Source organism: Apodemus sylvaticus, chromosome 10, assembly GCF_947179515.1.
Source record: "Apodemus sylvaticus chromosome 10, mApoSyl1.1, whole genome shotgun sequence".
In the NCBI taxonomy this organism is placed as follows: Eukaryota; Metazoa; Chordata; class Mammalia; order Rodentia; family Muridae; genus Apodemus; species Apodemus sylvaticus.
In genome coordinates, this window is record NC_067481.1 from 94952547 (window position 1) to 94980280 (window position 27734).

The 27734-nt window shown below is 48.7% G+C and overlaps 1 protein-coding gene across 3 annotated transcripts in view; it reads left to right on the top strand.

Annotated features, from left to right (window-relative positions):
* The first annotated feature begins 7531 nt into the window (after positions 1 to 7531).
* Positions 7532 to 27734, top strand: part of Rab11fip3 (RAB11 family interacting protein 3) — a 78912-nt gene continuing 58709 nt past the window's right edge. For 2 of the 3 annotated variants that reach the window (XM_052194781.1, XM_052194782.1), the window contains exon 1: positions 7533 to 9570. In XM_052194781.1, coding sequence (XP_052050741.1) covers positions 7876 to 9570 — 1695 coding nt within the window. In that variant the 5' untranslated portion in view covers positions 7533 to 7875. Of the gene's footprint in view, positions 9571 to 27734 lie in introns of all 3 variants that reach the window. The other variant, XM_052194783.1, reaches the window with a different exon arrangement.

The following is a 27734-nucleotide window of genomic DNA, read 5'->3' on the forward strand; positions in this document are numbered from 1 at the left end:
GATTAGCATACATACATTTGAGGCCAGCCTGAGCTAAACACAGAGTACCATGCCAGTCAGGGCTACATAGCAAGACTCTGCCCCGAAAACCAAACAGAAAGAACCTCTTTAGAATTCGTCCATATGTAATTACATAGCATTCGGAGAATGAGAATAGAAACATTTTTTAACCAGGGACAGAAACTGATGGATGCTATGGAGAAGACATTCTGATTTATGGCTACAGCTCTCCTGCAGGCATGTCTCCCGCCCCAGGCTGTGTGTGTGTGTGGGGGGGGGGAAGGGTGTGGAGAGGAGGAGGAGAGGCGTGGTGGGTGGAGAATGTGGGGGCTGGAGATGCTCCATCTTCCCAGGGAGACAGGAGCAGGTGTGAGCAACTTCAGCATGAGATGTTAAAATAAGAAAATCAGCAAATCCTCAGGCTGAGTCAGGAGGAATTAAACTCTGCTTTACAAACTCACACTCTATTTTTACTCCAAGAAATGTACTTTGCCAAATTTGAAGGTGAGAAAAAAAAATCCTTCCCACTAAATAAAATATCAGTAAACATGGGAGGCTCTGTGCCCTTGAGTGCCGGAGGCCCCAGGGGTATGTGACATGGACCTAAAATTGACTTCTCACTTAACTTGGCTTGTCAAATACAAAATGTTAACCTAGCTTTCAAAAGGATAAATTTTAAAAAAGGCTATTTCAGGGTTGGAGAAAGGGCTCAGTGGTTAACAGCCTTGCTGCTTTTCCAGAGGACCTGAGTTTGGTTTCCAGCACCCATGTCAGGTGGCAGAATTGTATCTCCAGCTCCGGGGCATCTACACTCTTTTCTGGACTCCTGAGGTACCCATATGCATGAGGCATATATGCATACACACACATTAGCATGCACATACACACACAAACTTTCATCGAGGTGCTGTTTTTTGTTTTGTTTTTTTGAGACACGGTTTCTCTGTATCAACTTGGCTGTCCTGGAACTCACTCTGTAGATCAGGCTGGCCTCGAACTCAGAAATCCACTTGCCTCTGCCTCCCCAGTGCTGGGATTAAAGGCATGTGTCACCACTGCCTGGCTGAAGTGCTGTTTCTAAGAAAACACTGAACATAACTATGTACCAAAGAGACCTCAGAATAAAACAACATGTCTGCTTTTAGGGGAATAGTGGGAAGTCTAATCAAAGAAATGAAGGATCAGCTCACTCCATAATATCTAGCTCGTCTTTATGTCTACAACCTGCATCACTGTCACTGCTCTGAAAGTCACAGCTGTCCAACAGATAACCATTCTTCCTGCTGCAGCAGAAGGGCAAACTTTTGAGACCAGTTTATCTGCAAGATCCTACACATAAACGACTGGACCCGGCTTTGGGAACACTGTTAAGTAATGCAGCATGGCGCTGAGGACACGCCACTCTGGCTGTGCTGTTTTGTCTTTGCCTGCTGTCTCCCCAGCATTGTGGACGAGCCTGGGGAGCTCAGCAGCTCCTGTGCACCTGTGTGGTGTCACACATTCAGCTTTTCTATCGTCTTCCCTGGTGGCAAAACACACCTACAACTTCTGTCCCGCATCTATTGAAGGGCTGGTTCGGTATCTTCCATGGAGCGCTCAACCCTGCCCGCAGGCCCACTCAGGGCCAGGCCCGTGGGAGATTAGCACTGAGAGGCGGGGCCTTGCCACACAGCCTTCCCGTGGTGTAGCTCAGAGAGGCAGTGATGGTGAGAGGGCGGTGGTGTGTGGCGGACGCCCACAGAGGGCTTGTTTGTTTGTTTTATGTCTTCTCTCTCTCTCTCTCTCTCTCTCTCTCTCTCTCTCTCTCTCTCTCTCTCTCTCTCTGTGTGTGTGTGTGTTTGTGTCTAAACATGCATATCTGTCATGGGGTGTGTGTAGGTCAGAGAATAACTTGCAGGTATAAGTTCTCTTTTTCCATTCTGTGGGTTATGGAGATTCATCATAGTGTCAGGCTTGGTGATAAGTGCTTTTTTTTGTTTTTTTGTTTTTGTTTTTTTTTCCGAGACAGGGTTTCTCTGTGTAGCCCTTGGCTGTCCTGGAACTCACTCTGTAGACCAGGCTGGCCTCGAACTCAGAAATCCTCCTGCCTCTGCCTCCCAAGTGCTGGGATTAAAGGCATGCACCACCACAGCCTGGCTCGATAAGTGTTCTTAATGCCTGAGCAGTCACACCCTCCCCCAAGAAGAAAGGCATTAAAAAAAAAACCACGTAGGTGAGTTTTCTCAGTGTAGGCATACATGAAAGAGAAAAACTACATGGTCAACGACTGTTAACTTTTTTATTGCTGTGATAAAACATCATGACCAATGCAACGTATAAAAGGAAGTATTTAATTTGAGGCTCACAGGTTCTGAGGGTTAGATCCCATAACCACCATGGTGGGGAGTACAGCAGCAGGCAAGGCAGGCTGGCAGGTAGGCTTGGCACTGGAACAGTAGTGAGAACTATATCTCCAGACACCACACTGGCGTAGGGAGACACGCCCCACAAGGCCACACCCTCTAGTCCTGCCCAAACAGTTCCATCAATTAAGGACCAAGTATTCATTTCTTTTTTCCCCCCAAAATTTCATAAATATTTATTGTATTTTGTCCTTTTTAAAATTAATTTCTATATTCTTTTTTTCATTCCAAATGCTTTCCCCTTTCCCGGTTCCCCTCTCCCCATAAGTCCCATAAGCCCTCTTCCCTCCGCCCGTTCCCCAATCAACCCCTTCCCAGTTCACTGTCCCGGTAATCCCCTACATTGCTGCATCAAGCCTTTCCAGGACCAGGGCCCTCTCCTTTCTTCTTCTTGGAATGATTTGATATGTGAATTGTGTCTTAGAATACCCAAGGATTCAGACACGTGAGCCTGCGGAGGCCCATCCTCACTCAAAGCACACCACAAGATCCTGGCAGTTACTTTTCTCATTGCTGTGAGAAAATCCCCAGTCCTCAGGAAGCAGAGGCAGGCGGATCTCGGAGCTCAAGGCCATCCTGCTCAACAGAGCGAGTTCTAGGACAGCCAGGGACACACAGAGAAACCCTGTCTCAAGTAAAAATCTGTCAGAAACACCTGAAGGACGGGAAGACTTGCGATTACATTTTCAGAAGACCCAGTCCATTGTTGTTTGGTTCTGTGCTCTTCACAAAGCAGAGCAACAGAATAGGTTCTTACCTCATAGCATTCGGGAACTAGGAGAGACAGGAAGACAGACAACACTCACCCATGCATGAGTCCACACACTCTAAGAATCCATCCCTAATGTCCCACCTCTTTAAATTTCTAGAACATTCCAAAGTAGTGCCGGCAGTTTAGGGACCAACACAAAAATGTGGGCAACGCTCACTTAGTTCATGACGCATCTCCAATTTATTATGTAGTCAAGGCCAGCCTTCTACTTCTGTTTGTTCCTCTTCTGCTTCTCAGGAGCTGAGATTATAAGAGGGTAGCACCATACTTACTTCCCCCCTCTTTTTGTTATTCTTGTGGTTATATTTTGTGAACCCAGGTTTTTGCAAATGTCAGACAAGCAGTGATCTATGTCTATAGCCCTATCTCACTCAGCCTAGCTCTCCAGGCACCCTGATTTGTACATTTATTCACCTAATATTCATTCCAAATGAATATTAGGTGAATAAATTTTTTTGTCTACTTGTTTTGAGACAGGGTTTCTCTGTGTAGCCCTGGCTGTTCTGGAACTGGCTCTATAGACCAGGCTGGCCTTGAGCTCGGAGATCTGCCTGCCTTTGCTTCCTGAGGACCGGAATTAAAGGCATGTGCTGTCACCATCTGGCACATTGTTTTTTTTTTTTTTTTTTTTTTTTTTTTTTTTTTTTAAATCACATTTATGGGCTGGAGAGATGGCTCAGTGGTTAAAGGCACTGGCTGCTCTTCTAGAGGTCCTGAGTTTAATTTTCAGCAACCACATGGTGGCTCACAACCATCTATAATGGGGATCCGATGCCCTCTTTTGGTGTGTCTGAGGATAGTGACAATGTACTCACATACATGAAATAAATAAATCTTTTTTTAAATTAAAGATTTATTTATTTACTTTATGCATGTGAGTACACAATCTGGAAAAGCAGTCGGAACTCTTAACCGCTGAGCCATCTCTCCAGCCCCGAAATAAATAAATCTTTTTTTTTTCTTTTTTGGTTTTTTGGATTTGGTTTTTTCGAGACAGGGTTTCTCTGTATAGCCCTGGCTGTCCTGGAACTCACTCTGCAGACCAGGCTGTCCTCGAACTCAGAAATCTGTCTGCCTCTGCCTCCCAGAGTGCTGGGATTACAGGCATGCGCCACCAATACCCAACTAATAAATCTTAAAAAAATCACATGTATGTATGTATGTATGTGTAGACACATGTGTATGTATGTGTGCATATTCCCAAGCATGCATGTGTGCTTGTGTGCATGAGCACACACACTGTTATAAAAAGATTTAAAAATCCGAGCAGACAATATGACCCAGCCATTCTGCTACTAACATGTGGGGTAAGTGAAGGTTGGGTCCATACAGGTCTTCCTGGGCAGGGAATTCCTGGTTTGGGATGGCAGGCAGTGTGACTGAGATTTTTAGAACGAAGCTTTCGGCTCTGGCATCCCCAGCAGGCTTGGCTGCCCTTGCGGATTTGCTGGCTAAAGAGGCGTGAAGTGAAAAGAAAAGTGGAGAAGGGAGGACTCACTTCACGTGGCCACAGTGGAAAGCACAGAGCAGACGGTTCCGGGATCCTAAGCCCACTTCCCCCAGAGCTGTGAGCATTAGGTGTAAGGAGAGGATGAATGGAGCCAGGCAGTCTGTGGAGGTGTGGTCTGATGGTCAGGTGTCAGCTCTGGTTCTGCAAGGTGGGCGTGCTGGCTGTAGCACTCCAAGGGAGAGATCTAGTTCTCCTGTGGTGATTGCCTCTGCTCCAGGGTACAGCCTCCCCACACCGGGTTAGAGCAATGCCTTATCTGCCTTCAGTCTTGTCTGTCTGAATAAGGAGTCAACACTGTTTCAGGAAAAAGTAGCTGCTACTTCTCTTTTCTTTCTTTGTCTTGTTTCTGCATTCGGCCTGGGATGGATGTCAATTCTCCAGCTTCAGTCCCACGAGTGTGCAACTGTGTGTGCCCATGCCTGTGGGGGTCAGAAATTGACAGATTTTTTTTTTTTTTTTTTTTTGGATTTGGTTTTTTTTAGAGACAGGGTTTCTGGCTCTGCCCTGGCTGTCCTGGAACTCACTCTGTAGACCAGGCTGCCTTCAAACTCAGAAATCCGCCTGCCTCTGCCTCCCAGAGTGCTGGGATGACAAGCGTGCGCCACCACCGCCCGGCCTGAAATTGACATCTTAAAAGTGTCTGCTGTCTTCCTCAGTCACTCGCTACCTTATCTTGTGTGTATGTTTATATGTGCTTATGTGTGAGATGTGTGTGGTATATGTACACACATGTGGATAGGTGTGTGAGTCTGTGTGTGTGTGTGCACGCGCGCGCATAAGCCAGAAGAAGGTGCCAGGTATCCTTTCTCTATCCACCATGGTAGGATCTGTCAATGAACTTAGCAATTTAATTTTTCAACTATTCTGACAGGGCAGGCATCTCACCGTAGTGATCTTCTTTTCTCTACACCTTTGAGAGCTGGAGTTACAGGAGGACACAGGATTTGAACTTTTTTTTTTTTTTTTTTTTTTGAGACAGGGTTTCTCTGTATAGCCCTGGCTGTCCTGGAACTCACTCTGTAGACCAGGCTGGCCTCAAACTCAGAAATCCGCCTGCCTCTGCCTCCCAAGTGCTGGGATTACAGGCGTGTGCCACCACCGCCTGGCGAACTTGGACCTTATGGTTACACTGTACCTGCTCTTAACTACTGAGCCATTGCTCTTAGCTTATTTTTTTAATTTTAAACATTAAAAGATAATTTTCTGTGTATGAGTGTTTGCCTGCGTGTATATCTGTGTACTACATTGGTACCTGGTGTGTGAGTAGCACTTGGGGTTACACATGGTTATGAGCTGCCATTAGGATGCTTGGAACTGAACCTTGGTTCTCAGGAAGAAAGCACAGTGCATTTAACCATGGAGTCATCTCTCCAGTCCTCGACCTTATTGTTGTTGTTTTTATGAAGACAGTTAGGTTGGCTGGTCAGCATTTGCCTCCTTAGTGCTGGGATTATAGCTACATACTCAGCTTTTAAGATGGGTGCAGGAATCTGAACTCAGGTCCTCATGATTGCAGGACAGTCACTTTGTTTACTGAGTCACCTTCCCCACCTTGACTGGCTCCTCTAAACCTTTTGTCTGCAGCCCCATTACTTGGTCCAAGCAGGGAGGTGTGCGTTCTCCACACACTGCTTCTGTTTGTGCACACAAGCGTTGGAAGTCATGGTTATTTTTCTTAGCTTTGGCACACAACAGGAATACCTGCTTCTCAGAAAACTGGTTTTGGGCCTGACTGAGAACACCAAAGGACAGATGGATACTTACCATGACACACTAAATAGAAAGGCTGACACTCACTGGAACTGCCTGTGAGGATGTTCGTCAGTCAAAGGGAATTTCCAGTCCTTACATTAGATAGAAGGGACTTTATTATTTCAATATATATATTCCTCACAAAAGCATTCAGTTCTTGCAGGAAAATGAGACTACAGTTTGGGGAGGGCACCACATCATCTTCCTTTCTCCAAAGCCAGCTGCTCAAAGCCTCCTATAAACTGCTGGGAATTTTACCATGGGGGATGACTCAGTAGATTAGCCTGCTGTACACCTGGAAATGGAGTTCAGTTTTTAGCTTTTGCCAAAACTGCTTATGAAACCATACTTATCCATGGTATCCACGAATGTAAAATTAGTTCACAGTTTCCCCTGGCTAAATGGCTAAATTTAGTTCTTGTCTAGATACACCTTATCGCTTCCAACTGGCTTAGTCAACTGCTCCACATCCCTGACCACGACCCTTTGATGATAACGGCATTAGTTAGCAATACTGGCAATCAGCGCTGAATATCGAATTTAAAAACCTGTTTAGAGCAGGGATGGTAGGACCAGTCTATAATCCACGGCGGCAGGATTAGGAGTTAAAGGTAGTGTGGGCTGCACAAATTCCTGTTTCAAAAAGATACCAAACAACTCCTGTGGATGAGTATGTGAGCCCTGCAGATCCTGTCCTTGTGTGGGTGACTTTGGGTAATTCCTTACCTGGAAGGGCAATTCGAGCGCTCCTTCGTACCCACTTGGTAGTCTGCCAATGAATATTCTGGTTTGTACCACCAGTTTGTGAAGGAGTCATACAGAAAGAACTAGCGGCTTCGTTTGGTATATGCGAATGTTTTGTTTCCCGTTCAGCAATAGTTTCCCAAAGCCTATTCTCGGACGCCTCTTCCTGAGACAGAACACTTCACTCATCTCACTCGCGTACCGAAAATTCGAATGGGGCAGACACTGTCGCCCCTAAACTGTGCCCGCTTCGAACCCACCTTTATAGCAACCCATGGGGGCGTGATCAGGCTACAAGGCGTGCTGACGTCACGCGCGACGGAGGGCGGGCCGGCGCCGGCGCCGGCGTCCCTCACTGGGTCCCTAAGCTCAGGCGCTCAGGCTTCAGCCTCCGCTGCCCGGCCGGTGCCTGTCTCCCACCGTCCATTCCCCGCCACCGGGTCCACACATCATCCGGACTGTGCCGCCGCCATGGGCCCGCGCCAGCCGCGCTGCGGGGCCGGGAGCCGCTAAGGTGCGGTGCGAAGATGGGCGAGGGCGGAGCAGGGCCCGAGCGCCAGCCCCAGCAGTCCGGGCGCCCCGCGCGCGCCCGCCCGCGTCGCCGCGGGGATGCCCGCGCCCGCCGCCGCGCCCTGAGCGCCTTTGTCTGCCTTCCGCGCCTTTCGCATCTTCCCTAGTTTAGCCGGCGCCGGATCATGGAGCTGTGCCAGCCGACCTCCCTGTCGGACCGCGACGAGCCGGCGTCTGGGCCCCAGCGCGGGGTCAAGGGGCCGGTGGGGCCCGACGCTCCTCGCGGCTGGTCAGATGAGCCCGAGGAACACGCCCAGCTTCAACGGTGGCCAGAGGGACCCAACGCGCCAATCTGCTGGCCCGAAGAGGTAGAGGAGCCTCACGCTCCTAGTCGCTGGGCCAAAGAGCCCAACGCCCCTCGCTACTCGGTCCAGGAGCCCGACGAATCCTGTCACTTGGATAAGGAGCTGGAGGAACCTGACGCCCCTTGCTGCTCGTCCCAGGAGCTAGACGCACCGTGTCTCTTGGCCAAGGAGCTGGAGGAACCCGGCGCCCCTTGCTGCTGGCCCCAGGAACCAGACGCATTCTGTCACTTGCTCAAGGAGGTGGAGGAACCCGATGCCCCTCGCTGCTGGCTTCAAGAGCCAGACGCACCGTGCCACTTGGCCAAGGAACTGGAGGACCTCAACGCCCCTCACTGCTGGCCGCAGGAGTCCGATGAGTCCTGTCACTTGGCTAAGGAGCAGGAGGAACCTGACGCCCCTTGTTACTCGTCCCAGGAGCCAGACGCACCGTGCCACTTGGCCAAGGAACTGGAGGACCTCAACGCCCCTCACTGCTGGCCCCAGGAGCCCGAGGAATCCTGTCACTTGGCTAAGGAGCTGGAAGAACCCGACACCCCTTGCTGCTTGCCCCAGGAGCCAGACGCACCTTGCCACTTGGCCAAGGAGCTGGAGGAACCCGACGTCCCTCGGTGCTGGCCCCAGGAGCCAGACATACTGTGCCACTTAACCAAGGAGTGGGAGGAATCCGACGCCCTTAGCTGCTGGCCCCAGGAGCCCGAGGTACCGCGTCTCTTGGCCAAAGAGTGGGAGGAATGCGATGCACCGTGCCTCTTGGCCAAGGAGCTGGAAGAGCCTGACGCCCTTCACTGCTGGCCCCAGGAGTCAGACGCACCGTGCTTGTTGGCCAAGGAGCTGGAAGAGCCTGACAGCCCTCACAGCTGTCCTCAGGAGGTGGACACAGGGTGCCTCTCGGCCAAGGAGCCAGAGGAGCCTGACGCCTCTCACCTGTGGCCAGGGGAACCCGATGCACCGTGCCTCTTAGTCAAGGAACCAGAGGAGACCGATGCACCTCACTGCTGGCCCGAGGAACTTGAGGAGCCGGATGCTCTCACCGCACCGTGCTTCTGGTCCAATGAACAAGAGGAGGCCGACGCACCTCGCTGTTGGTCAGAAGAGCCTGAAGTGTTGTGCCTCTGGCCAGAGGAGCAGAACGCAGCGGGGTGCTGGCAGGAAGAGCCCGATGTACCCTGCTTCTGGCCCGAGGATCGAGAGGAACCCAAAGTTTCGTGTCTCCAATTTAATGAACCAGAGAAACCCAAAGTCCCGTGCAGTTGGCCCGAGGAGCTGGAAGACTGCCGCTCTACGCCGGGCCTACCCCTAGAGCCCTTGCTCGCCGAGGGCGAGCTGCTGCAGGCCTGTCCCGGGCCACCCTCAGATCCAGGCCCGGCGGCGTTGTCGCTGCCCAGCGAGCCCGGGACAGCTCAGGAGGAGGGTGCACGCCTCAGGACGGTATTCGACGCTCTGGACAGGGATGGGGATGGCTTCGTCCGCATCGAGGATTTCATCCAATTCGCCACGGTCTATGGGGCAGAGCAGGTAACTCAGGTTCTGGTCGGGAGAGATGTCGCTGATTTCTGTTCAGGGTAGTGTCCCCCGCCCCCCCGGAATCCCCTCTTCCCTATCAGAGGAAGGTATACCTGAGAGTCAGGTGTCCCCTCCTCTGATGTTACACTTACTACTTATTTCCTAGATCTGGGAGTGGGAAACCCTTTCCAGTGCCTTGCTTCTGCCACCTGTGTTAGGACCTCAGAGGTCAGACTTGTAGATGCCTCACCAGTAGAGTTAGTTTACTTTGTGTTTACCCTTTTTTTGTACAGGGTTTTGTTTGAGAGATGGTAATTAGTGGCCAGAAGGTCCTAGGAATTAAAAATGTTAACTTCTGGCTGAAGATGGAGATCAGTATCATGCTCATAGCCTGGAGCTCAGTCCTTTGTATCACTTAAAAGGATAGATATCTGCTCTACAGTAAAGTGGCAATATCAAAAGGAACAGGTAGATCTTAAACTGGGCGTGATGGCATACTGGTAGTCCCAGCATTTGTGAGGCTGAGATGGGATCGCTGGAAGTGCAAGGCCAGTGTACATGAGTTGCAGACCAATGTGAGCTACTAAGTCAGACCCTGTTTCAAAGCACACGCATGCACGCATGCACACACAAGAGTTCTGCCCCATGGTCAGGGAAAGGAAGGGAAGGGAATGATCCCAGGAGTTTCATGGCGGGTGTCAAATGAAGCAGCGCCTTCGAGGGCCTCCACTCTCACCAGAGAGCAGAGCCGTATGGAAGGGTGACAGGCACAGTTCATGTATGAGGGTCCCACACATCCCCAGCAACTCCTGGGGAAGCAGGATCAAGACCAAGGCCTTGTTCCCCACAGCTCTTGTTTGGGGGTGAAGATGGTACCAGGGCTGTGTCTCTGCTGCAACCCAGAAGACCCCAGCTATGTACAAGTTCCCCTTTATTTTATTTATCAGTTGGGGGGCTGGAGAGATGGCTCAGTGGTTAAGAGCAGCGGACCCAGGCTCCATCCCCAGCACCCACATGGCAGCTTACAACTGTCTAACTCCAGTTCCAGAGGGTCCAACACCCTCACAGAGACAGCTGTAGGCCAAGCACCAAATGTACATTTAAAAAGTTATTTACTGGTTGGAAGTCCCTGAAAAGACACCAACTATGTTACCTGTTTCCCTTTATTTTACTTATTGGTTGGATGTCTCTGAAATTTTCATCTGTTAGTTTCCATGTTATTCATTTTTCACACATGCAGACATTTGTTAAGTGGGTGTTCAAGTACATTTGCATGTTCGAGTGGTCTTTAAGACGAAGAGAGATAAAATTAAGCTGGGTGTGGTCACACATGTCTGTAGTCTTTGCATCTAGCATGGAGGAGGATGCCAAAATTGAGGTCAACCTGGGTACACAGCGAGACTCTGTCTCTAAAAACCGAAGGGGGAAAAGGGCAAAGCTGATATATTGCTATTAGCCATACTGCTCAAACCAATATGCAGCGTCCATATTGGGAAGAATTGTCTTGGTTGACTTGGTGCTCCCTGCTGAGGTGACACTGTGGGGCTGGCCCTTTGCTAGCCTTTCTCCTGGGGCTTGAGTTCTTGTAGTTCTTTCCTGGGCTGGAGAGGTCTTTCAGGGCTCAGCAGTTGTTTCCTGGTGCAGTGTGTCTTTTTAAACTTATTCTTGCCTCTAGCTGGGGTCTGACTGAGAAGGCTACGCCAGGCAGCTCTGTGTTCCCGTGACCCTCTGCTGTTTTGCTCTCAGCGTCAGTGCTAGCTCTCTGAGGTGGGAATCCCCGAGCAGGTCTCCCTCTTGCTTTGCAGGGGAGAAGCTAGAAGTCTGAGAAGGGCTCCATACCTTCCCCCAGGCCTCGCCAACTGTGCTGGAACGGGACTGGAGTTTCTTTTTCTTTTTATAGCTCTTAACCCACAGATGACTCTGGAAGGAATTGCTCAAAAGTATTTCTACCAAGTTTCAATTTAGTGAGTTGTATAAAATTCTCTTTGAGAAAGGTCTTTGGTCATCACCTCCCCATTTGATTACTTTGGGGACGATTTGGCCACACTTCTTCCTCATCCCCTTAACCCTTCTCCTCAAAGGGTCTCAGCATGTACCTCTGGCTGACTTTGAACTCACAGAGAGCCATCCACCTACCTGTCTCTGCCTCTGCCTGCAGAGTGCTAGGATCACAGGCAAGTGCCACCAATCCCTGTGCTGCACAGTCCTGAATATAGCCTAAAATGGGTCAGAATTGTTTGCCCTGATGGTTCCTGGTGGAATGTGCAGTTTGGGAAGCCCCGATGGCCCAAGATTTGTTGGGATTGAGAGTGGAGGGCAATCTCCGAGGTCCTTTTTTTTTTTTTTTTTAAGCCTCTCTGGAAGAAGTGGTGTTGGGTTGGCTTACCTTCCTGGACTTAGAGCCACCTCCTGGGTTGGGCAGGACACTGCTTGTTTTCTGTGAGTGCCCTTACTGTTCTGGAGCAGATAACACACAAAGGGATGAAAGTTAATCTTTCTGTGAGTATAAGATGAGCTAGGCAGCCTTCGTGACTCAGCTTTGATGAATATATCATAGAGGAGCAAAGGCAGGAACATTAGCCAGTAGTACAAGAGTTCAGAGAAAAGCAGAGCATTCTCATTATATATGGATTTTGACTTTTTTGTTTTTGTTTTTGTTTTATTGGAGACAGGGTCTCTCTATGTAGTTCTGGCTGGCCTGTAGCCAGGATACTCTGTAGAGCAGTCTCACCTTGAACTCTCAGAGATCCATTTGTCTCTACCTCCCGAGAGCTGGGCTTAGAGGGATGTGCCACCATGCCCGCTTGTATTTTCAAATTTTTAAGATGAAAGAAATCTTGAGTGTACATAATAGAGAGCCAGTGAATGATGCCTCTCAGGCTGTCCCTCAAGTCCTGGGGGTTTCAGGACTCAGCTCATCTGGGAAGCCCTTCCACTACTTTTGCTTTTGAAAGGTTGATCATTACTTTATGTGTATGAGTGTCTGTGTGAGGCAGACCTGCAGGTGCCTGCAGAGGTGCTCAGATCTTCAAGCTGGAGTTGCAGGAGGCTGGGAGCCACCTGACACGGGTGCCGGAAAAACAACAGGCCCTTAATCACTGAGGCGTCTATCTCTCCGGCCTCTGCCCTTTTCAGAGCAGATTCCTGACTCCATTCCTGACATTGTGTAAGCTTTTTGTTTGTTTTTTCAGTACTGGGTTTCTCTTTACAGCCCTGGCTGTCCTGGAATTCACTCTGTAGAACAGGCTGTCTTTGAACTCAGAGGTTTGCCTGCCTCTGCCTCCTGAGTGCTGGGATCAAAGGTCTGTGCCACCACTGCACACCTTTAATGATTGATGCTGCTAACCTTTATCTGATAATGATTCTGTATTTATTTCAAAAGTAAGGATTTTTTTTTGTTTTTGATTTTTTGTTTGTTTGTTTTTTGTTTTTTTTTTTAAGACAGGGTTTCTCTGTATAGCCCTGGCTGTCCTGGAACTCACTCTGTAGACCAGGCTGGCCTCGAACTCAGAAATCCCCCTGCCTCTGCCTCCCAAGTGCTGGGATTAAAGGTGTGCACTACCACTACCTGGGAAGGATTTGTTGTTGTTGTTGTTGTTGTCACTTTGTTTTTTGGGGTTTTTTTGGAGACATGGTCTCAGTTTGTAGCCTTGACTGACCTGGCACTCAGTGACATTTACTTGTCTCTATCTCTATCCTGGGATATCTAACCTAAGCTAAGGATTTATTTTTTAATATTTATTTATTCAGGGTGTGCATGGACAGGTGTGCCAAGTGCTTGTGCACAGGTTGGAGAACTTTGAGAGCTTTGGCTCTCTCCTGTATATGCCATCAGGTCCTTGGGCTTAGCAGTTAACACCCGGCTACTGAGCTGTCTCTCTGCCCTATTTCTGTTTCTTCGATTTAATTTCCTTTGAGAATGGCGGAGTGTCAGTGATGAGGAGGGTGACCTTAAGCTCTGATCCAGCTGCCCCCATCACCCAAGCGCTGGGATCCCAGGTGTGAGGCATCAGCTGGGCTCCAGTGTCTTTTATGTAATCTGTTTATGAAGGTAGCATTTTCAATTATTAAGCAGGTTGTCTGAATTTTTAATAGGAGCACTCCCAATTATAATAGAGATGGCTGTCATGTCCCTCTTTTTCTCCCAAAGTGTCATGGTACGTGTGGGTCTGATTACCTCACCTGGTGGCAGATCAGGTGTGTGATAGTATCCAGTGTCACTCACTGGAGTCTGAAGGGCACAGGAGGAAGGGTGCGTGGGCACGGTAGAACTTTCTAGCTGCATCTCTTTCGTTGTTTTTCTTTTCATTTTTATCTTTGTCTTTCAGGCAGGGACTCAGATGCCCTAGATCCGCCTTCAGCTGGCTTTGTGGTGGGGGCTGTCTTGGACTTCACTGCCCCTGCCTCCATCTCTGAGTGCTGGGACTGTGGGCGCATGCCGTCACACCTGGTTCTATGTGCTGCTGGGGGTTGAGCTCCTGGCTCCTGAATTGTGAGAGGGGGTTGGTCCCTTTCTTGCTTCCCTTTTTGTTGTTGTTGTTTTTAAAGACTTATTTATTTATTTATTAAATATATGTAAGTACACTGTAGCAGCTGTCTTCAGACACTCCAGAAGAGGGTATCAGATCCCATTACAGATGGTTGTGAGCTACCACATGGTTGCTGGGATTTGAACTCGGGACCTTCGGAAGAGCAGTCAGCTCTCTTAACCTCTGAGCCATCTCTCCAGCCCCCGTTTTTTTTGTTTTTTTTTGAGATGCATTCTCTGTAAAGCTCTGGTTGTCCTGGAATTCTATGTAGACCAGGCTGGCCTCAGACACATAGATCTGCCTGCCTCTGCTCCCTAAGCACTGAGTTAAAAGGTTTCATCACCACCGCTCTTATTTTTGCTTTTAAAAGGACTCAGTGGTGATCAGAAAGGAGTATGTTTACATTTTATTTTTATAGCATTTACTTTTCTGTTTTGATTTTTGAGACTGGGCTTTTCTGTGTAGCCCTGGCTGTCCAGGCTAGCCTCGAACTAAGAGATCTGCCTGCTTCTGCCTCCCGAGTGCTGGGACTAAAGGAGTGTATCACCACTGCCTGGCAGCATTTGCGTTTTAACAGCCATTGATCCTTTTAGAAAACATTCTGGTTGGAGCCGTGAGTGCTCTGGCTTTGGAAGACATGGTTTGTCCTCCGTAGCGCTCACAGAAGGGGCTGCTGAGATGAACCCATTCGTGCACGGTGTGTCCGTTCCTCATTCCTTTGCCAGAGGCAGTTGATAGTTCTTAGGGATGTTTGATACTGTGGTTAATTTCTCTCTTGTTATTTCCTGCCTCTGTCCTAGCCTTGGGTTTAAGTGTCTATGTATAGGAATGAAAATGGGCTTGTGTGGTCAGACTTGGTGTCACACAGCTTTAGTCCTAGCGTTTAGAACACGGAGGCAGGCAGATCTCTGTGAGTTTGAGGCCAGTCTGGTCAACATAGTGTGTTCTAGGTCAGGTAGGTCCACGCAGTGAGATCCTGCCCCAAGAAAAGAAAAGGAGGGAGGGAGGGAAAGAATATGGGCATGCATGGGCTTAGATATATGCATGTGTGTGTCGTGTGTGTATGTGTGTGTGTGTGTGTGTGTGTGTGTGTGTGTGTAAAAGAGGGGGAGAGAGAGAGAGAGAGAGAGAGAGCAAGCAAGAGCACGAGCGCAAACAATCTTGAGGGAATGTGTACTTCTGGGTCTGTGTTGACAGAATTGACAAAATCAGATAAAGTTCTTCTTTGTACCTGGATAACAGATAGCTGTGTTAGCATCTAAAAAAGAACCTGTTTTGTCTTCTAAAAGAACACATGCTTATTATCAAGCAAAGCTCCTGAAAACAGTGGTGCGAAACACAAGACAGTTTGGGCATGGTGGGTGCTTTATTCTAGCACTCAGGAGGCAGAGGGGAATAGGTCTTTGTAAGTTGAGGGCCAGACTGACCTATATAGTGAGTCACATTCCAGCAAGGGCTACATGCTATAAATAACATACAAATAAAAGTTGCAGGGTGGAGGTGGTGGTGGTGGTGGTGATGGAGGTGGTGGTGGTGGTGGTGGTGGTGGTGGTGGTGGTGGTGGTGATGGTAGAGGAGGTGGTGGTGGTGGTGGTGGTGGTGGTGGTGATGGTAGAGGAGGTGGTGGTGGTGGTGATGGTGATGGTGGTAGAGGTGGTGGTGATGGTGGTAGAGGTGTGGTGGTACATGCCTTAATCCAACACTCAGGTTGTAGATTCAGACAGATCTGAGTTTGAGGCCACCCTGGTCGATAGAGTGTTCCAGGACAGCTAAGGTTATACAGAGAAACCCTGCCTTGAAAAAACAAAAAATTAAAATGATTGTTTGGTGCTGGAGAGGTGGTTCAGTGGTTAAGTGCATATCCCTCTCTTGCAGGGGCCAGGTTTGGTTCCCAGCGCCTGACGTTATTGTCTCACCACCTCATGTAACTTCAGCTCAAGAGATGCCATGCCTCTGGCCTTCGCAAGTACTCACCTGCTCATACCCACACCAGACAACACAATTAGAAATAGTAATTACAAGTCTTTATACTAAGTAATACAGAGGCCAGATGTGGTGACTTTTTGCTGTAATACCAACATCAGGGAGGCCAAGGTGGGGAATCTGATGTGAGTTCAAGGCCAGCTTTAGTGAAACCTGTTTCTGCATCAACCACAGGTAGAGGGATGGCCAAATGTAACAATGTGTGTGATCAGTATCTATTTCTGAGAAGATTATTACATTGTTAGTATATTTCCTTTCAATTTCTTGTTTATTTTGTTTTTTTGAGACAGGGTTTCTCTGTGTATCCCTGGCTGTCTTGGAACTTGTTTTGTAGACCAGGCTGGTCTCAAACTCAGAGATTTGCCTGTCGCTGCCTCCCCAGTGCTGGGACTAAAGAAGTGTGCTACCATGTCCAGCTTCAACATTTTATAAATTAAAATTTATTTTATTTTATTTTTGGGATTGTGAGGCGTATCTTCCTGTGGAATGTTGACTTTGAACTTCTTGTGTAGTCCAGTCAGCTGATCTCTTGCCTCCCTGTGCTGGGATTATAGCTGTACCTTACCATACCAGCTTTTCCTGTTTTGTTCTTTTTTTAAACTGAAGTTCTTGTGTGTGTGTGTGTATGTGTGTGTGTGTGTGTGTGTGTGTTAATGCGCTTGAACGTATTATTTTCTGTGTATGGGTGTTTTGAACTCCTGAGCCCCTGCCTCTGTCCCCCCCAATATGTATTATAGGATATGAACACATATATATGCTATACTAATATATATGTATGCTATAATAACCATAGGTGTGTGTGCCACCAGGTCTTGCTATCTCACTTTATTTTGCCTATATCTTTGCTGAGATAGGTATCAGTAGGTAGCTCAGACTGCCCTGTGCTCAGCCTCCTGCCCCACCTCCTATGTAGAGGCCTTTGGGCCTCACCAGGCTTTGCAGGGATGTGGAAGCCTTTTCTACCTTAAGTAATTGGGCTAATAAGTGGGACATTGTGCCCAGGGAAATGGTGTAGCTGTTGTTTAGGTTACATTAAGCAGCCTGCCAGTGAACTGATTACTCACACTTTTTTTTTTTTTTTTTTTTTTTGTTTTTTTTCTCGATACAGGGTTTCTCTGTGTAGTCCTGGCTGTCCTGGAACTCACTCTGTAGACCAGGCTGGCCTTGAACTCAGAAATCCACCGTCCTCTGCCTCCCAAGTGCTAGGATTAAAGGCGTGTGCCACCACTGCCCGGCTTACTCACTTTTTGAAGTTAAATGATAATTTTAATTTTACTAACTGGTTCAACACCAATAAAAGTGAGCAAAACTCCACTTGATTAGAAAGATTAACATTGGGGCTGGAGAAATGGCTCAGCGGTTAAGAGCACTGGCTGCTCTTCCAAAGGTCCTGAGTTCAAATCCCAGCAACTACATGGTGGCTCACAACCATCCATAATGAGATTTGACACCCTCTTCTGGAGTGTGTGAAGACAGCTACAGTGTACTCATGTATAATAAATAAATCAATCTTAAAAAAGAAAAAGAAAGATTAGCATTCCTCAGAAAGAAAACCAGCCAACCAGCCAGGCTTTCTCACTTACAGTTTCAGGCTGCAGGAGAGAAGCGCTTTCTGCTTTTCCTCCGCACAAGCTCTCTGTGTAGGAAGGCTGCCTGGGTTGCTGGTCTCCAACCTGAGCCTCTGCAGCGCTGGGACCCTGGGCGTGGCTCACAGGGTTGACTTCTCAGTGCCTTCTTCTCGCTCAGGGCTCTGATGAGTCTGATCCCTGACATAGCTAGCGCATTGGGGTAGAATGCAGGCCCTCACACGGGCAAACAAGTGTTCCTACCACAGAGCTCTGTCCCCCACTCCCCCAGCCCCTGGCATTCCCCAGCCGCCCCCCAGCCTGTTGTCATTGTGAAACAGTGTTCTCACCTACAGAGGTCCCCTCCAGAACCATGCAATTGAGTTAACAAACAAACCGCAAAATATTAAAAACAAAAAAGCCTGCCCTAGAATGTTTAAAATAATTTCCCATTTGTGTTGGCCGCACTCACACGGCTCTCGGGGTGAGGCCGCTGTCTTCAGAAGACCCTCAGGTGCCTTTGCCCAGCGTGATGCCGTTGCTTTTTTCTTTGTTTTTAAAAAAAGATTTATATTTTCAATTTTGCATATGTGTATAAGTCTGTGTGTAGTTATATGCGCATGAGTGCAGGTGCCCAAGTCTAGAGGCATAGGGTAGCCCTGGGAGGGGAGTTGCAGGCCTTTGGGAGCCACCTAACACCGGTGCTGGGAATCCACCTGGTTCACAGAACTAGTTCTAGGACAGCCAAAGCTGCATAGAGAAGCTGTCTGGAAGAACAAAAACTAAATAAGTCCTTGTTGCTCTTCTAGAGGCCTTGCCATTGTTGGTAGCCCACAGTCCCCTGTAGCTCTAGCTCCAGGGAATCAGTACCTTTCTGACCTCACAGGCATTGTTGTTGTTGTTGTTGTTGTTATTATTATTATTTAGCAATAATATAGTCTTTTATAAACTTAAGTGTTTTGCACATCCTGTTGATGCAGACCTGTGGAAGCTGGCTGCCCCACATTGCAGATGAGGGTATAAATGGTCCAGGTCTCCTGAGCAGAACCCCAGAACCCGGTACTGTCTCCACATCTACTCTAACCCAGTGTTGCCATGTCTGGTGGTGTGCCCCCAGCATGCATTTCCACAGCCGTAAATCTGTTATGAGGTGAAGGGAAAAAGGAAATCTCAGGATCCACTCGCCCAGCCGAGAGCTCCGAAATCTTGTGACCCAATAGAGGCACAGTGTGTTTATTTTGAAGGTAGGGTCTCATCTAGCCCTCTTTGTCTCAAACTTGTTTTTAGTCGAGGATGACCTTGAACTTATGGTCCACCTGCCTTCCTGAGTGCTGCCCTTACAGGCATGTGATTCCCATAGGTGTCCCCATGCTCTGTCAGTTTACATGGTATCAAGGCTCAAACCAGGGCTTCATCCATGCTAGGCAAGTACTCTACCAGCTGAGCCACCCACCCTGTTCTGTAGAGTGATTTCTATTATTTCTGTTCATGTAGGAGGTACCCAGAGTAGCCACGTTGTGGAGTCACAGGTGGATAGCTCACCAGGAGTTCCTGAGAGGCCAGGGTAGGGGTCAGGCTTCTGTTTAATGAGGAGTTCACTTGATGGATGAGATGTCTGCATAGAGTTCACAAGTCTTTGGGTCAGTTCTTACTACTGCAAAAACAGACACAAAACAGCCCCCTTCTGGTAGCATAAATAATGGCTTTAGAGGTTTGCTTGTTTTTTTTTTTTTTTAAGAGACATAGCATCATGCTCAGGCTGGCCTCAGATTTACCATGTAGCTGAGGATAACCATGAACTTTTGATTCTCTTGCTCTCACCTTCCCTGGTCTATGTAATGCTGGAGTTGGAACCCAGGGCTCTGTGTTAGGCAGGCTCCCTGCCAACTGAGCTGCATCCTGGCCCTGTAAACGTCATTTTCATAAAAAATTAGTGAATAGAATGGAGTTTCACGTTTTTGTAAGAGCCGGGCTGGTGTCTGACTGCATAGGCAGTCTTGTATTGTGTAGCTGCCGGAAGCCTGTTCTTCAAAGATTGAGCAGGAATGAAAGCAAAGAATCTTTACAGCCTGAGATTCTGATCCTGCAGCACTACCCCTCCCCATGCCCCACCCTCACCTTCGGCCACCACAGCACTGGGAGCCCTGGAGTAGTTGCAGTCCTGCCTTGCTGGAGGGTTGGCTCCAGCTTCTGTGTGTGTCACAGTCCCTAGGGAACCTCTCGGGACTGCTGGGCCATCCACGCACGTGAGACTTAGCCAGTCTAAATCGGCAGCTCCCTCCCTGATTGCTCCCGGGCCTCCGTGGGCTAGCTCTGAACTACCTGTGCAGCGATTTGAACACATTCATCCTTGGCAGGGCCTTCCACCAAGCACTTGTTTGTTTTTTGTGTTTTTGAGATAGGGTTTCTTTATGTAGCCTTGGCTGTCCTAGCTCTGAAGAGCAGGCTGGCCTCTGCCTCCTAAGTGATAGAATTAAGGATGTGGGTCACCATGCCACACTAACACTTTCCCCCCTCGATCTATTGTATTTATTCCACTGTTTATAATATTTACTTGGAACCCTTCTGTTAACCCTTTAAAACCTCAGGCCTGTAATGGTGCCCTCTGCCCTCAGCGTACAGAGAGCCACAGTCCAGACCTCAGGCCCATCTGGTCTGACAGGGTTCTTGCTACTTTCTGGCTTGGGCTCGCCACTTTCCTTTTTGTTCTTTAGCTTTAAATTTCTATTTGATTTAATCACGTCAAGCAGTATGCTTCTTGCTGTGGTTAGGGTCACTTGCTGCCCTTGCAGGGGTCTGAAGTTTGGTTTCCTGTGCTCATGTTGGACAGCTCACAGCTGCCTCTGACTCAGAGTCTAGGGGCCTGATTTTCTTTTCTGATCTTCATGGTCACCAACACAGACACAGATACACATAATGTAAAATAATTTGTAAAAAGAACCCAAGTCCAGGGAGGGTTATATGAAAGACTTATATCTGTTAAAAAAAAAAAAGTCTGGATGACAGCCGGATGGGATCCTGAGATCGTCTAGGGTTACAAAACTTAACTTGATAGATGAGAAATGATGATATGAGTAATGGACACATGAACACAAATATAAAGTGAGACCAGACCTCACCACTGGCCCGACGCTAGAGGGATCCAGGCCGTCTGCCGTCCTGCCTAGCCACTTCCCAGTGTACGACTAGCAGGGCACCCAGTGGGGAAAATGCACAAGTTTTTACAGCCATCGGAACAGATGAGTAAGATGCAGAGAGCATGCTCAGAAGCACTGGAATGAGGTCAGCTAACAGCCTCCTGAAAAGCCCGCTGGGAGAAACTCCAGAGACTCCCAGTCTCTGGGAGGTGTAAATGATTGGGCGATGGGCAGATGTATAAAGCAAAGTACTCCAGGAACAACACAGACAGGCCGAGCACAGTCATGAAGGCATGGGGTGTCACCCCTTATAGAGCAGAGGCTCCAGATCACCAGAGGTGTTCCCCAGGAAGACACTGGACCTGGGGGCTAAGCAAACAAGTCTCTTTCTAAGGTCAAGGCTGACACAGTGGTACAGGACCAGAGGCAAAAGGGAAATCTACCAGCCTCAAGCAGAGCCTGGGAAGAACTACTGATGGTGTACTTCTTGAGAAGGTACCATCTGTTTGAGCACAAGCTTCTTGGGTGGCTCCAAAATAAACTCCTAAGACTCAAGCTTCCAGCCTGAGGCTGGCTGCTGCACCTGCTTCCGGATGTGGATGGATGAGCGCACCAGAGTCCTGCCACCTGGCCCGATTCTCTGCATGAGCAGCTCTATGGAGCTATGCTCGGGGCACTCTGGGAGTGTCTCGGAAAGTAGTGACCTGTGAGTATTGACACAAGGACTGTTTGCCCTTCTTCAAAGTGGTTGTTAAATCTAAGGGAACAAATTTGTAAGTCTTGGCAGCCTTGGGATCAGGCAGGCCTGGGTTTTATCAGCTCGTGGCTGTTCCTTTCTTACTTGGTGCTTCTTGAGTCTCTTGGGCATCAGGCAGTGTCCAGTGTAGGATAGTGAGTAAGACTGCCCCGTTCCTTTTCTCTAGGCAGCAGGCAGGTCATCTCTAATGCTGGAAGGTGGAGGGAGGTAATTTGGAGGTTGTATAACTGGGAACCTGACCTACTTAGGAAACCTTCTTCCTACAGGGAAGCAAGTGCTTTGCTTTTTATTTCTGAGCTGAGAGAGGGTCTCCGTGTAGGTATCGCTGTCTCTTAGCTTCTGTGTAGCTGAGTCTGATGGTGACCTCCTGATACCCAGCTTGTGGAATAGCATGCGCCCCCACACCACTGAGGCAACGTCTGAGCTTACATTCTAGAGCTAAGTAGTATTAGTAAGGCAGTGAGTGAGGGGAGAAGGGGCCTTCAGTGATAGAGAGGAAAGGCTGTAGCTGTGTGAAAGGGGTCTTAGAGTTTAAGTAGGGGACAGGTAATGAGGTTCAGGGTTTTACAAGGTGACTCAGTTTGGGGAGGTGAGGTATGGGCAAGGGCTGATGGTCAGGAGGCTTCAGAGATGGGGTTGACTGACAGTACAGGGGTTGGAGCATCCTCAGCAGCATGGAACAGGAAGTCCTGCGGAAATCCAGAACATAAGTTGACACTGGGCTGGGCGTCACCTCTGCGCCTCCTGTGCTGCTCCCTGCATGCAGACACCCCACCTCTGTTGCTCTTCTTTGTGAAGCACTGTCCTAGTGCCCTTCTCTGCGGCCTACAGGAGCTCAGATGCCTGGGCTACATGGAGGTGCCACAGCTGGCGGTGTCACATCCCCCAGCATGGTCGTGGCCTGAAGCAGTGCTGATGGCAGCAGTGTCACTTGGTGACTCCTTAGGAAAGTCTTTATGCAGCTCTGAATCTAGTTGTCCTGTAAAAATACTCTGGTTACAGCAGAGATGAGGTCCTATTTCTTCCCTCGTTGGATTCATAATTAATTAGTTAATTAATTAATTTTGTGACAGGGTTTCTCTCTATGGTTGTCCTGGAACTCAATATTGCAGACCAGGCTGCCCTCAAACTCATAAGAGATTCTGCCTGCCTCTGCCTCCCTAATATTGAGATTAAAGGTGTGTGTGCACTACCATTCCAGGCATAATTTTATTAGGTGAGAAAGCTAACAAGGTGTGTGCTGGGTGCAGTTACACTTGTTTATTATAGAGAATTCGAAGTCAGCTTTGGCTACATGAGACCCTGTCTAAGGAACCTTTAAAGAAGGAAAATGCATTCTACCTTCTAGGTCCTCTGTACCTGCTCTACATGTGAACACGCAGAGCCACCTCATTTCCTTCATACAGGCAGGCAGCAAAGCATCTTCTGATGGTTTTACTGGTAAATTACCTGTTAATTTACATGGTAAACTGGTAGACACTTTCAGAAGTTGGAAAGTACTTAAGGTCTTTCTGGAATACCAAATCTGTATTCCTCTTTATTTTTACTTATTTAGGGCAAGATCAGACTCTGTAACCCTGGCTATCCTGGGACTCTCTGTGGACAAGCCAGCCTTGAACTCAGAGAGAGATCCTCCAGCTGGGGTCAAAGGCATGTTCCACCACGCCCAGCACTCCATTATTATGAGTGGCTTAGAAGCTTGAGATTCATTGAGGCTTGAAACTGCTTCCTACTGAACTTGGCAGCATGGGGAGAGAGAAGCCAGTTTGCAGCCGTGAGCCCCTTTGGGGCCTGTAGGAGCTCCATGCCTTCTCCTTCCTCCTACGGCCAGTGAAGTCACTGTGGGTGTGATTTAGATTTTGCAGCACCATGATTTCCAAAAGATTTTCACTTAATGAAAGATGTTCCTTTGCTTTGCTGTGGGATTCTGGCTGTTATCTCTGGTTAGGTCAAGGGGCTGTCTCATCAAGGACATTTCAGACAGATCCTTTTGCCCTTGATGGGGATGAAACTCAGTACTTCCAGCCCCTTTCTCTCCTGGGTCCCATGTATTTCAGGTTGGCCCCCGACTTACTATGTAACTGGAGTTAATCTTGGAAGTCGAATCCTTCTTCCTCTATGCCCCAAGCAACAGGGTTTTAGATGTGAGAAGCCACACCCTGCTTATATAGCCCCTAGGAGTTCATGCTTGCTGAGTGGATAGTAGGCCATCTAGCTGCATCCTCAGCCCAGGCAAATCACTGAGATGATGCTGAGTTTCAGGCTCCAGTTTGGACCAGGGGCACGGCACACTCGAAGGGTCAGTGGGCATTCCTGGTGCCGGCTCTGCTCTGTGCCAGGCTGGCTGCCTCTGTTGCACTTCCTCCTCCAGAACCAAGGAGCACCTGCCTGGGGTCATTATTCTGGGCTTCTTCCTCATGATTCCCTGATATGTTAGCCTTGTAAACTAGTGCTCACTGTCACTGACAACAAGTGATAGGCGTGCCCTGGGAATGGAAGTGCCACCCTTCATACTGCTTTTGGTAAACTGCTGACAAATTTTCCAAGTCCTGTAATTGATGAAGATAAATTACTTTAATATCCTGTAATAGTAATAAAGTAATCCTGAACCTGATTCTCTGGCTTCTCATACAGACTCACTCCGTAGGTGATCCCACCATGCCCTGGGGCTAGACCTCGGTTGATGCCTGATTACCACCCAGGCACTGTCCATGCTGCTTCTAAAACTGGGAATTCTGTTTGAGGCTTGTCTGATGTAGTAACTCTTCCTGCTGGGGAGGTCTGGGGAGCGAGGACAGGACAGTAGCAGGAATTACAGATTTAACCAAGGCCTTTGGCTCCTTCATTCAACAATGAAACCTGGGTCTCTCTCTCTCTCTCTCTCTTTTTTATTCTATATATTTTTTATTTACATTTCAAATGATTTCCCCTTTTCTAGCCCCCCACTCCCTGAAAGTCCCATAAGCCCCCTTCCCTCCCTGTTTTCCCACCCAGTCCTTCCCACTTCCCTGTTCTGGTTTTGCCCTACACTGCTGCACTGAGTCTTTCCTGGGCCTCTCTTAGTCCTCAGCCTGAGCTTGGATCATCAGCTCAGCTGCCCAGCTGAACAGCACTGGGCTTTGACTTCAAGTTCGAGTCAGTGGTACAGCCAGTCTAGGCGCGATCCAGAGCGCTGCTTCTGGCTGGCTTAGGCTCCTGGAGCACCTGCGGGCCTTGTCTCTTTACCCCAGATGGATTTGGGGGCAGGTAAGGGGACACCTCCATAAGGAATTCTATCTATTGTTAGGTCAGACCTTTCTCTGAAGAAAACTCATTCTTTAAGAGTTGCAGGTGGGGGCTGGAGAGATGGCTCAGCAGTTAAGAGCACTGACTGCTCTTCGTGAGGTCCTGAGTTCAAATCCCAGCAACCACATGGCGGCTCACAACCGTATGTAATTCTGGGGTGTCTGAAGATAGCTACAGTGTACTTATATATAATAAATAAATAGGCCAGAGTGAGCGGGGAGGAGAGGGCTGGGGCGGGGCAGAGAGGGCTGGGGTGGGATGGAGGAAGAGTTGGAAGTGCTTGAACTTAGTTGTTTTTGTTTTACTAGTGATGGAACTCAGGACCTTGTACATGCTTTTCCACCAAGCTATATACCAAGCCTGGGGGCGCGTGAGTGTGGAGCAGATGGTGGGTTCCCCTCTTTAGTGGATCTTAGCACAGGTTGTTAGTTAGTGAAATCTGTCCCTAGTTACCAAGAAGTTGTCAGGGGACATCTTTGAGACCAGGAAGGTACTTGGTGAAAGGGGTTCAGTTTAAAAATTAATTTTATTATTATTATTTATGATATAGTATTATTTTAGTGTATGTTTTGCCTATATGTATGTCTGTATGTGTGTCTGTGCACCACATGTATGCAGCCATATGTATGCAGCCAGAGGAGGCCAGAATGTCTGGAACTGAAGTTAGAAACAGTTGTGACCTGCCTTTTGGGTGCTGGGAGTAAAACCTGAGTCCCCTGGGAGAGTAGCCAGTGCTCATAACTGCTGAGCCATCTCTCTAACCCCCAGTTTTACCTTTATAACTTTTATTTATTACTTATTCTTATGTATGGTAGGCTTGAGGCTGTGCGTGTGGACTGTGGCATGTGTGCAGGTCGGAGGACAGCTTTGTGGCGTCAGTTCTTTGCTTCGTCCTGTATGTGGTCTCGGGGATTGGACTGAGGTCATCATGTCTGGCAACTGCTTTGCTCAGTGCGCAGTCTTCCTAGCCTGGGCTTAAGTTAAGTGTGAGGGAGGCCAGGCTAGTTGTTCTCTACATGGGGCCGCCCTGTTGCGTGCAGAGGCAGCCTGGCCTGCAGGGGCGAGAGGTAGCTGGGGGTGGGCCTTGGTTGCTGAGCCAGAACTGTGTCCTGTGGCTTCAGTCAATTCTCTGGGGACAGAATTTCTACAGTCTTGTTCTGTAGATGAAGCTGTTGGACCCGGTCCTGCCCTGTGGCTTAGGCTCTAGTCAGTCCAAAGCTCTCTTAAAAGGAAATTTTGGAGGCTGGTGAGATGGCTCACTGGATAAAGGCAACCTGAAGTCAGTCAGGAACTCAAATAGTGGAAGGAGAGAGCTAGTGCCAGCGAGCTGTCTCCTGACCTCCACCCTCAATGCTGTGGTAAGCATACAGCCCCTTAAACAAATAAGTAAATGATAAATGTGATTTTAAATGTTGAGAAAATCTGAGGGGGCGCACGTGCTTTGACTTGGAGAAAATATTTTCTCTCCCCTTTGGAGCCTTTCGGAACTCTACAAGGGTGTGGTTATCAGAAGGAAACTGGCTTCAGGGGCAGTGGGCCAGACCCCTGGTGGGTGGTCTCTTGTTTCCCTTCCTCAGGACCTTAGGACTCAGGTACGAGCACTCCCATGGGCACTCCGGTGGGTGTCTTCAGTAGGAGGCAGCAGCACAAGACAGTCAGGAGTCATGGGAACTTGTTTCTGTGTCTCTGGGTTTTCTAGTGACTGCGTTTGTTAGGCCGTGCTCAGTCAGGGATGAGAAGTGCAGATGGTGTTTTGTGTGTGTCAATAGAAGCTCTGGTAAGCTCCGCATTCATTTTGTCTCTTTTCTTTTCTTTGGGTCACCTGATCACCTCTGCAAGGTAGGCACGTTGATCTCTAAGGAGTGTCCCCGTCACCTCTCCACGCCCTTTAAGCTGGGAGGCTCATAAACCAAGGCAGTGCTCTAAGCTCATAGTCACCAGATTTCAGGAAGAACAGGCTTAGACTCCCTCTCCCTCAGTGAGGGCAGGTGGCCATGAGGACCACTGTGCTTCTCCTGGAGGGGAAATGATCTTGAAGACGCGCGAAGGAGTCAGTGCCCCCTCTAGAGACTAAGTCCGTGTACAGGACTAGACCTCCCTGGGCTGAGCAGGACAGTGACGAGCCAGACAGATGGGGATTTGACCAAGTGCTCAGTTACCCGTCCTCCACTTAAACCTAAGCTTTGTGTTAGCTCCGACATGGATTTAGAGCCACTGAAGGCCTTTGTCTGTTCTTCCTCCCACCGTGGCCACAGTGAAGAAGTCCCCATTTTCTGCCATTACTAGCGTCTTTACTTGGGGCACGAGGATGGGTGGGCAGCTGAGCCCAGTGGTACTGACCCAGCCTGAAAACTCCGGTTATGGCAATGAGAGGCTTCCTGCCAGTAGCTTAGATTCCTCCCATCTTCCCTCAGGTTACCGTCTGGACACATGGCAAACAGAGGTTATGACTGTTGTCTGCTGAGCTTTCCTCGGAGAGTGCTGTAACCTCCCCAGCCTTGGCTCCCTTCTCACCTCTGATCCCCCTTCTCCTTCACCTGTTTACTAAGTTAATCTCGTCCTAGTTTGAGTGGTCTGCTTCATACTAGGCTGCTCGGACATGGTCTCAGCCAATAGGAAGTCTTTATTAGCTAGCCAGCAGCCACACTGGTGTTTGGGCTTCCAGCACAGCACTGAGTCTTTCTCAGGAGAGCTTTTAAGCACAGAAAACATGTTCTGGGCAGACATGCTTCAGTTATCAGGAACAGTCCGTCAGAAGCAGAGCTTCAGTTATCCAGAAGCAGGAGCCAAAAGTAAGGGGAGCATATTTAGAGAAGTTCCCAGAACTGGGACTTTGATGGATTGATTAGGCCTTGCTTTAGTTTTGTCACGTGGTGCTGTCTCTGTGCTGTTTTACAGCCTGAATTGCATTTCCATCATG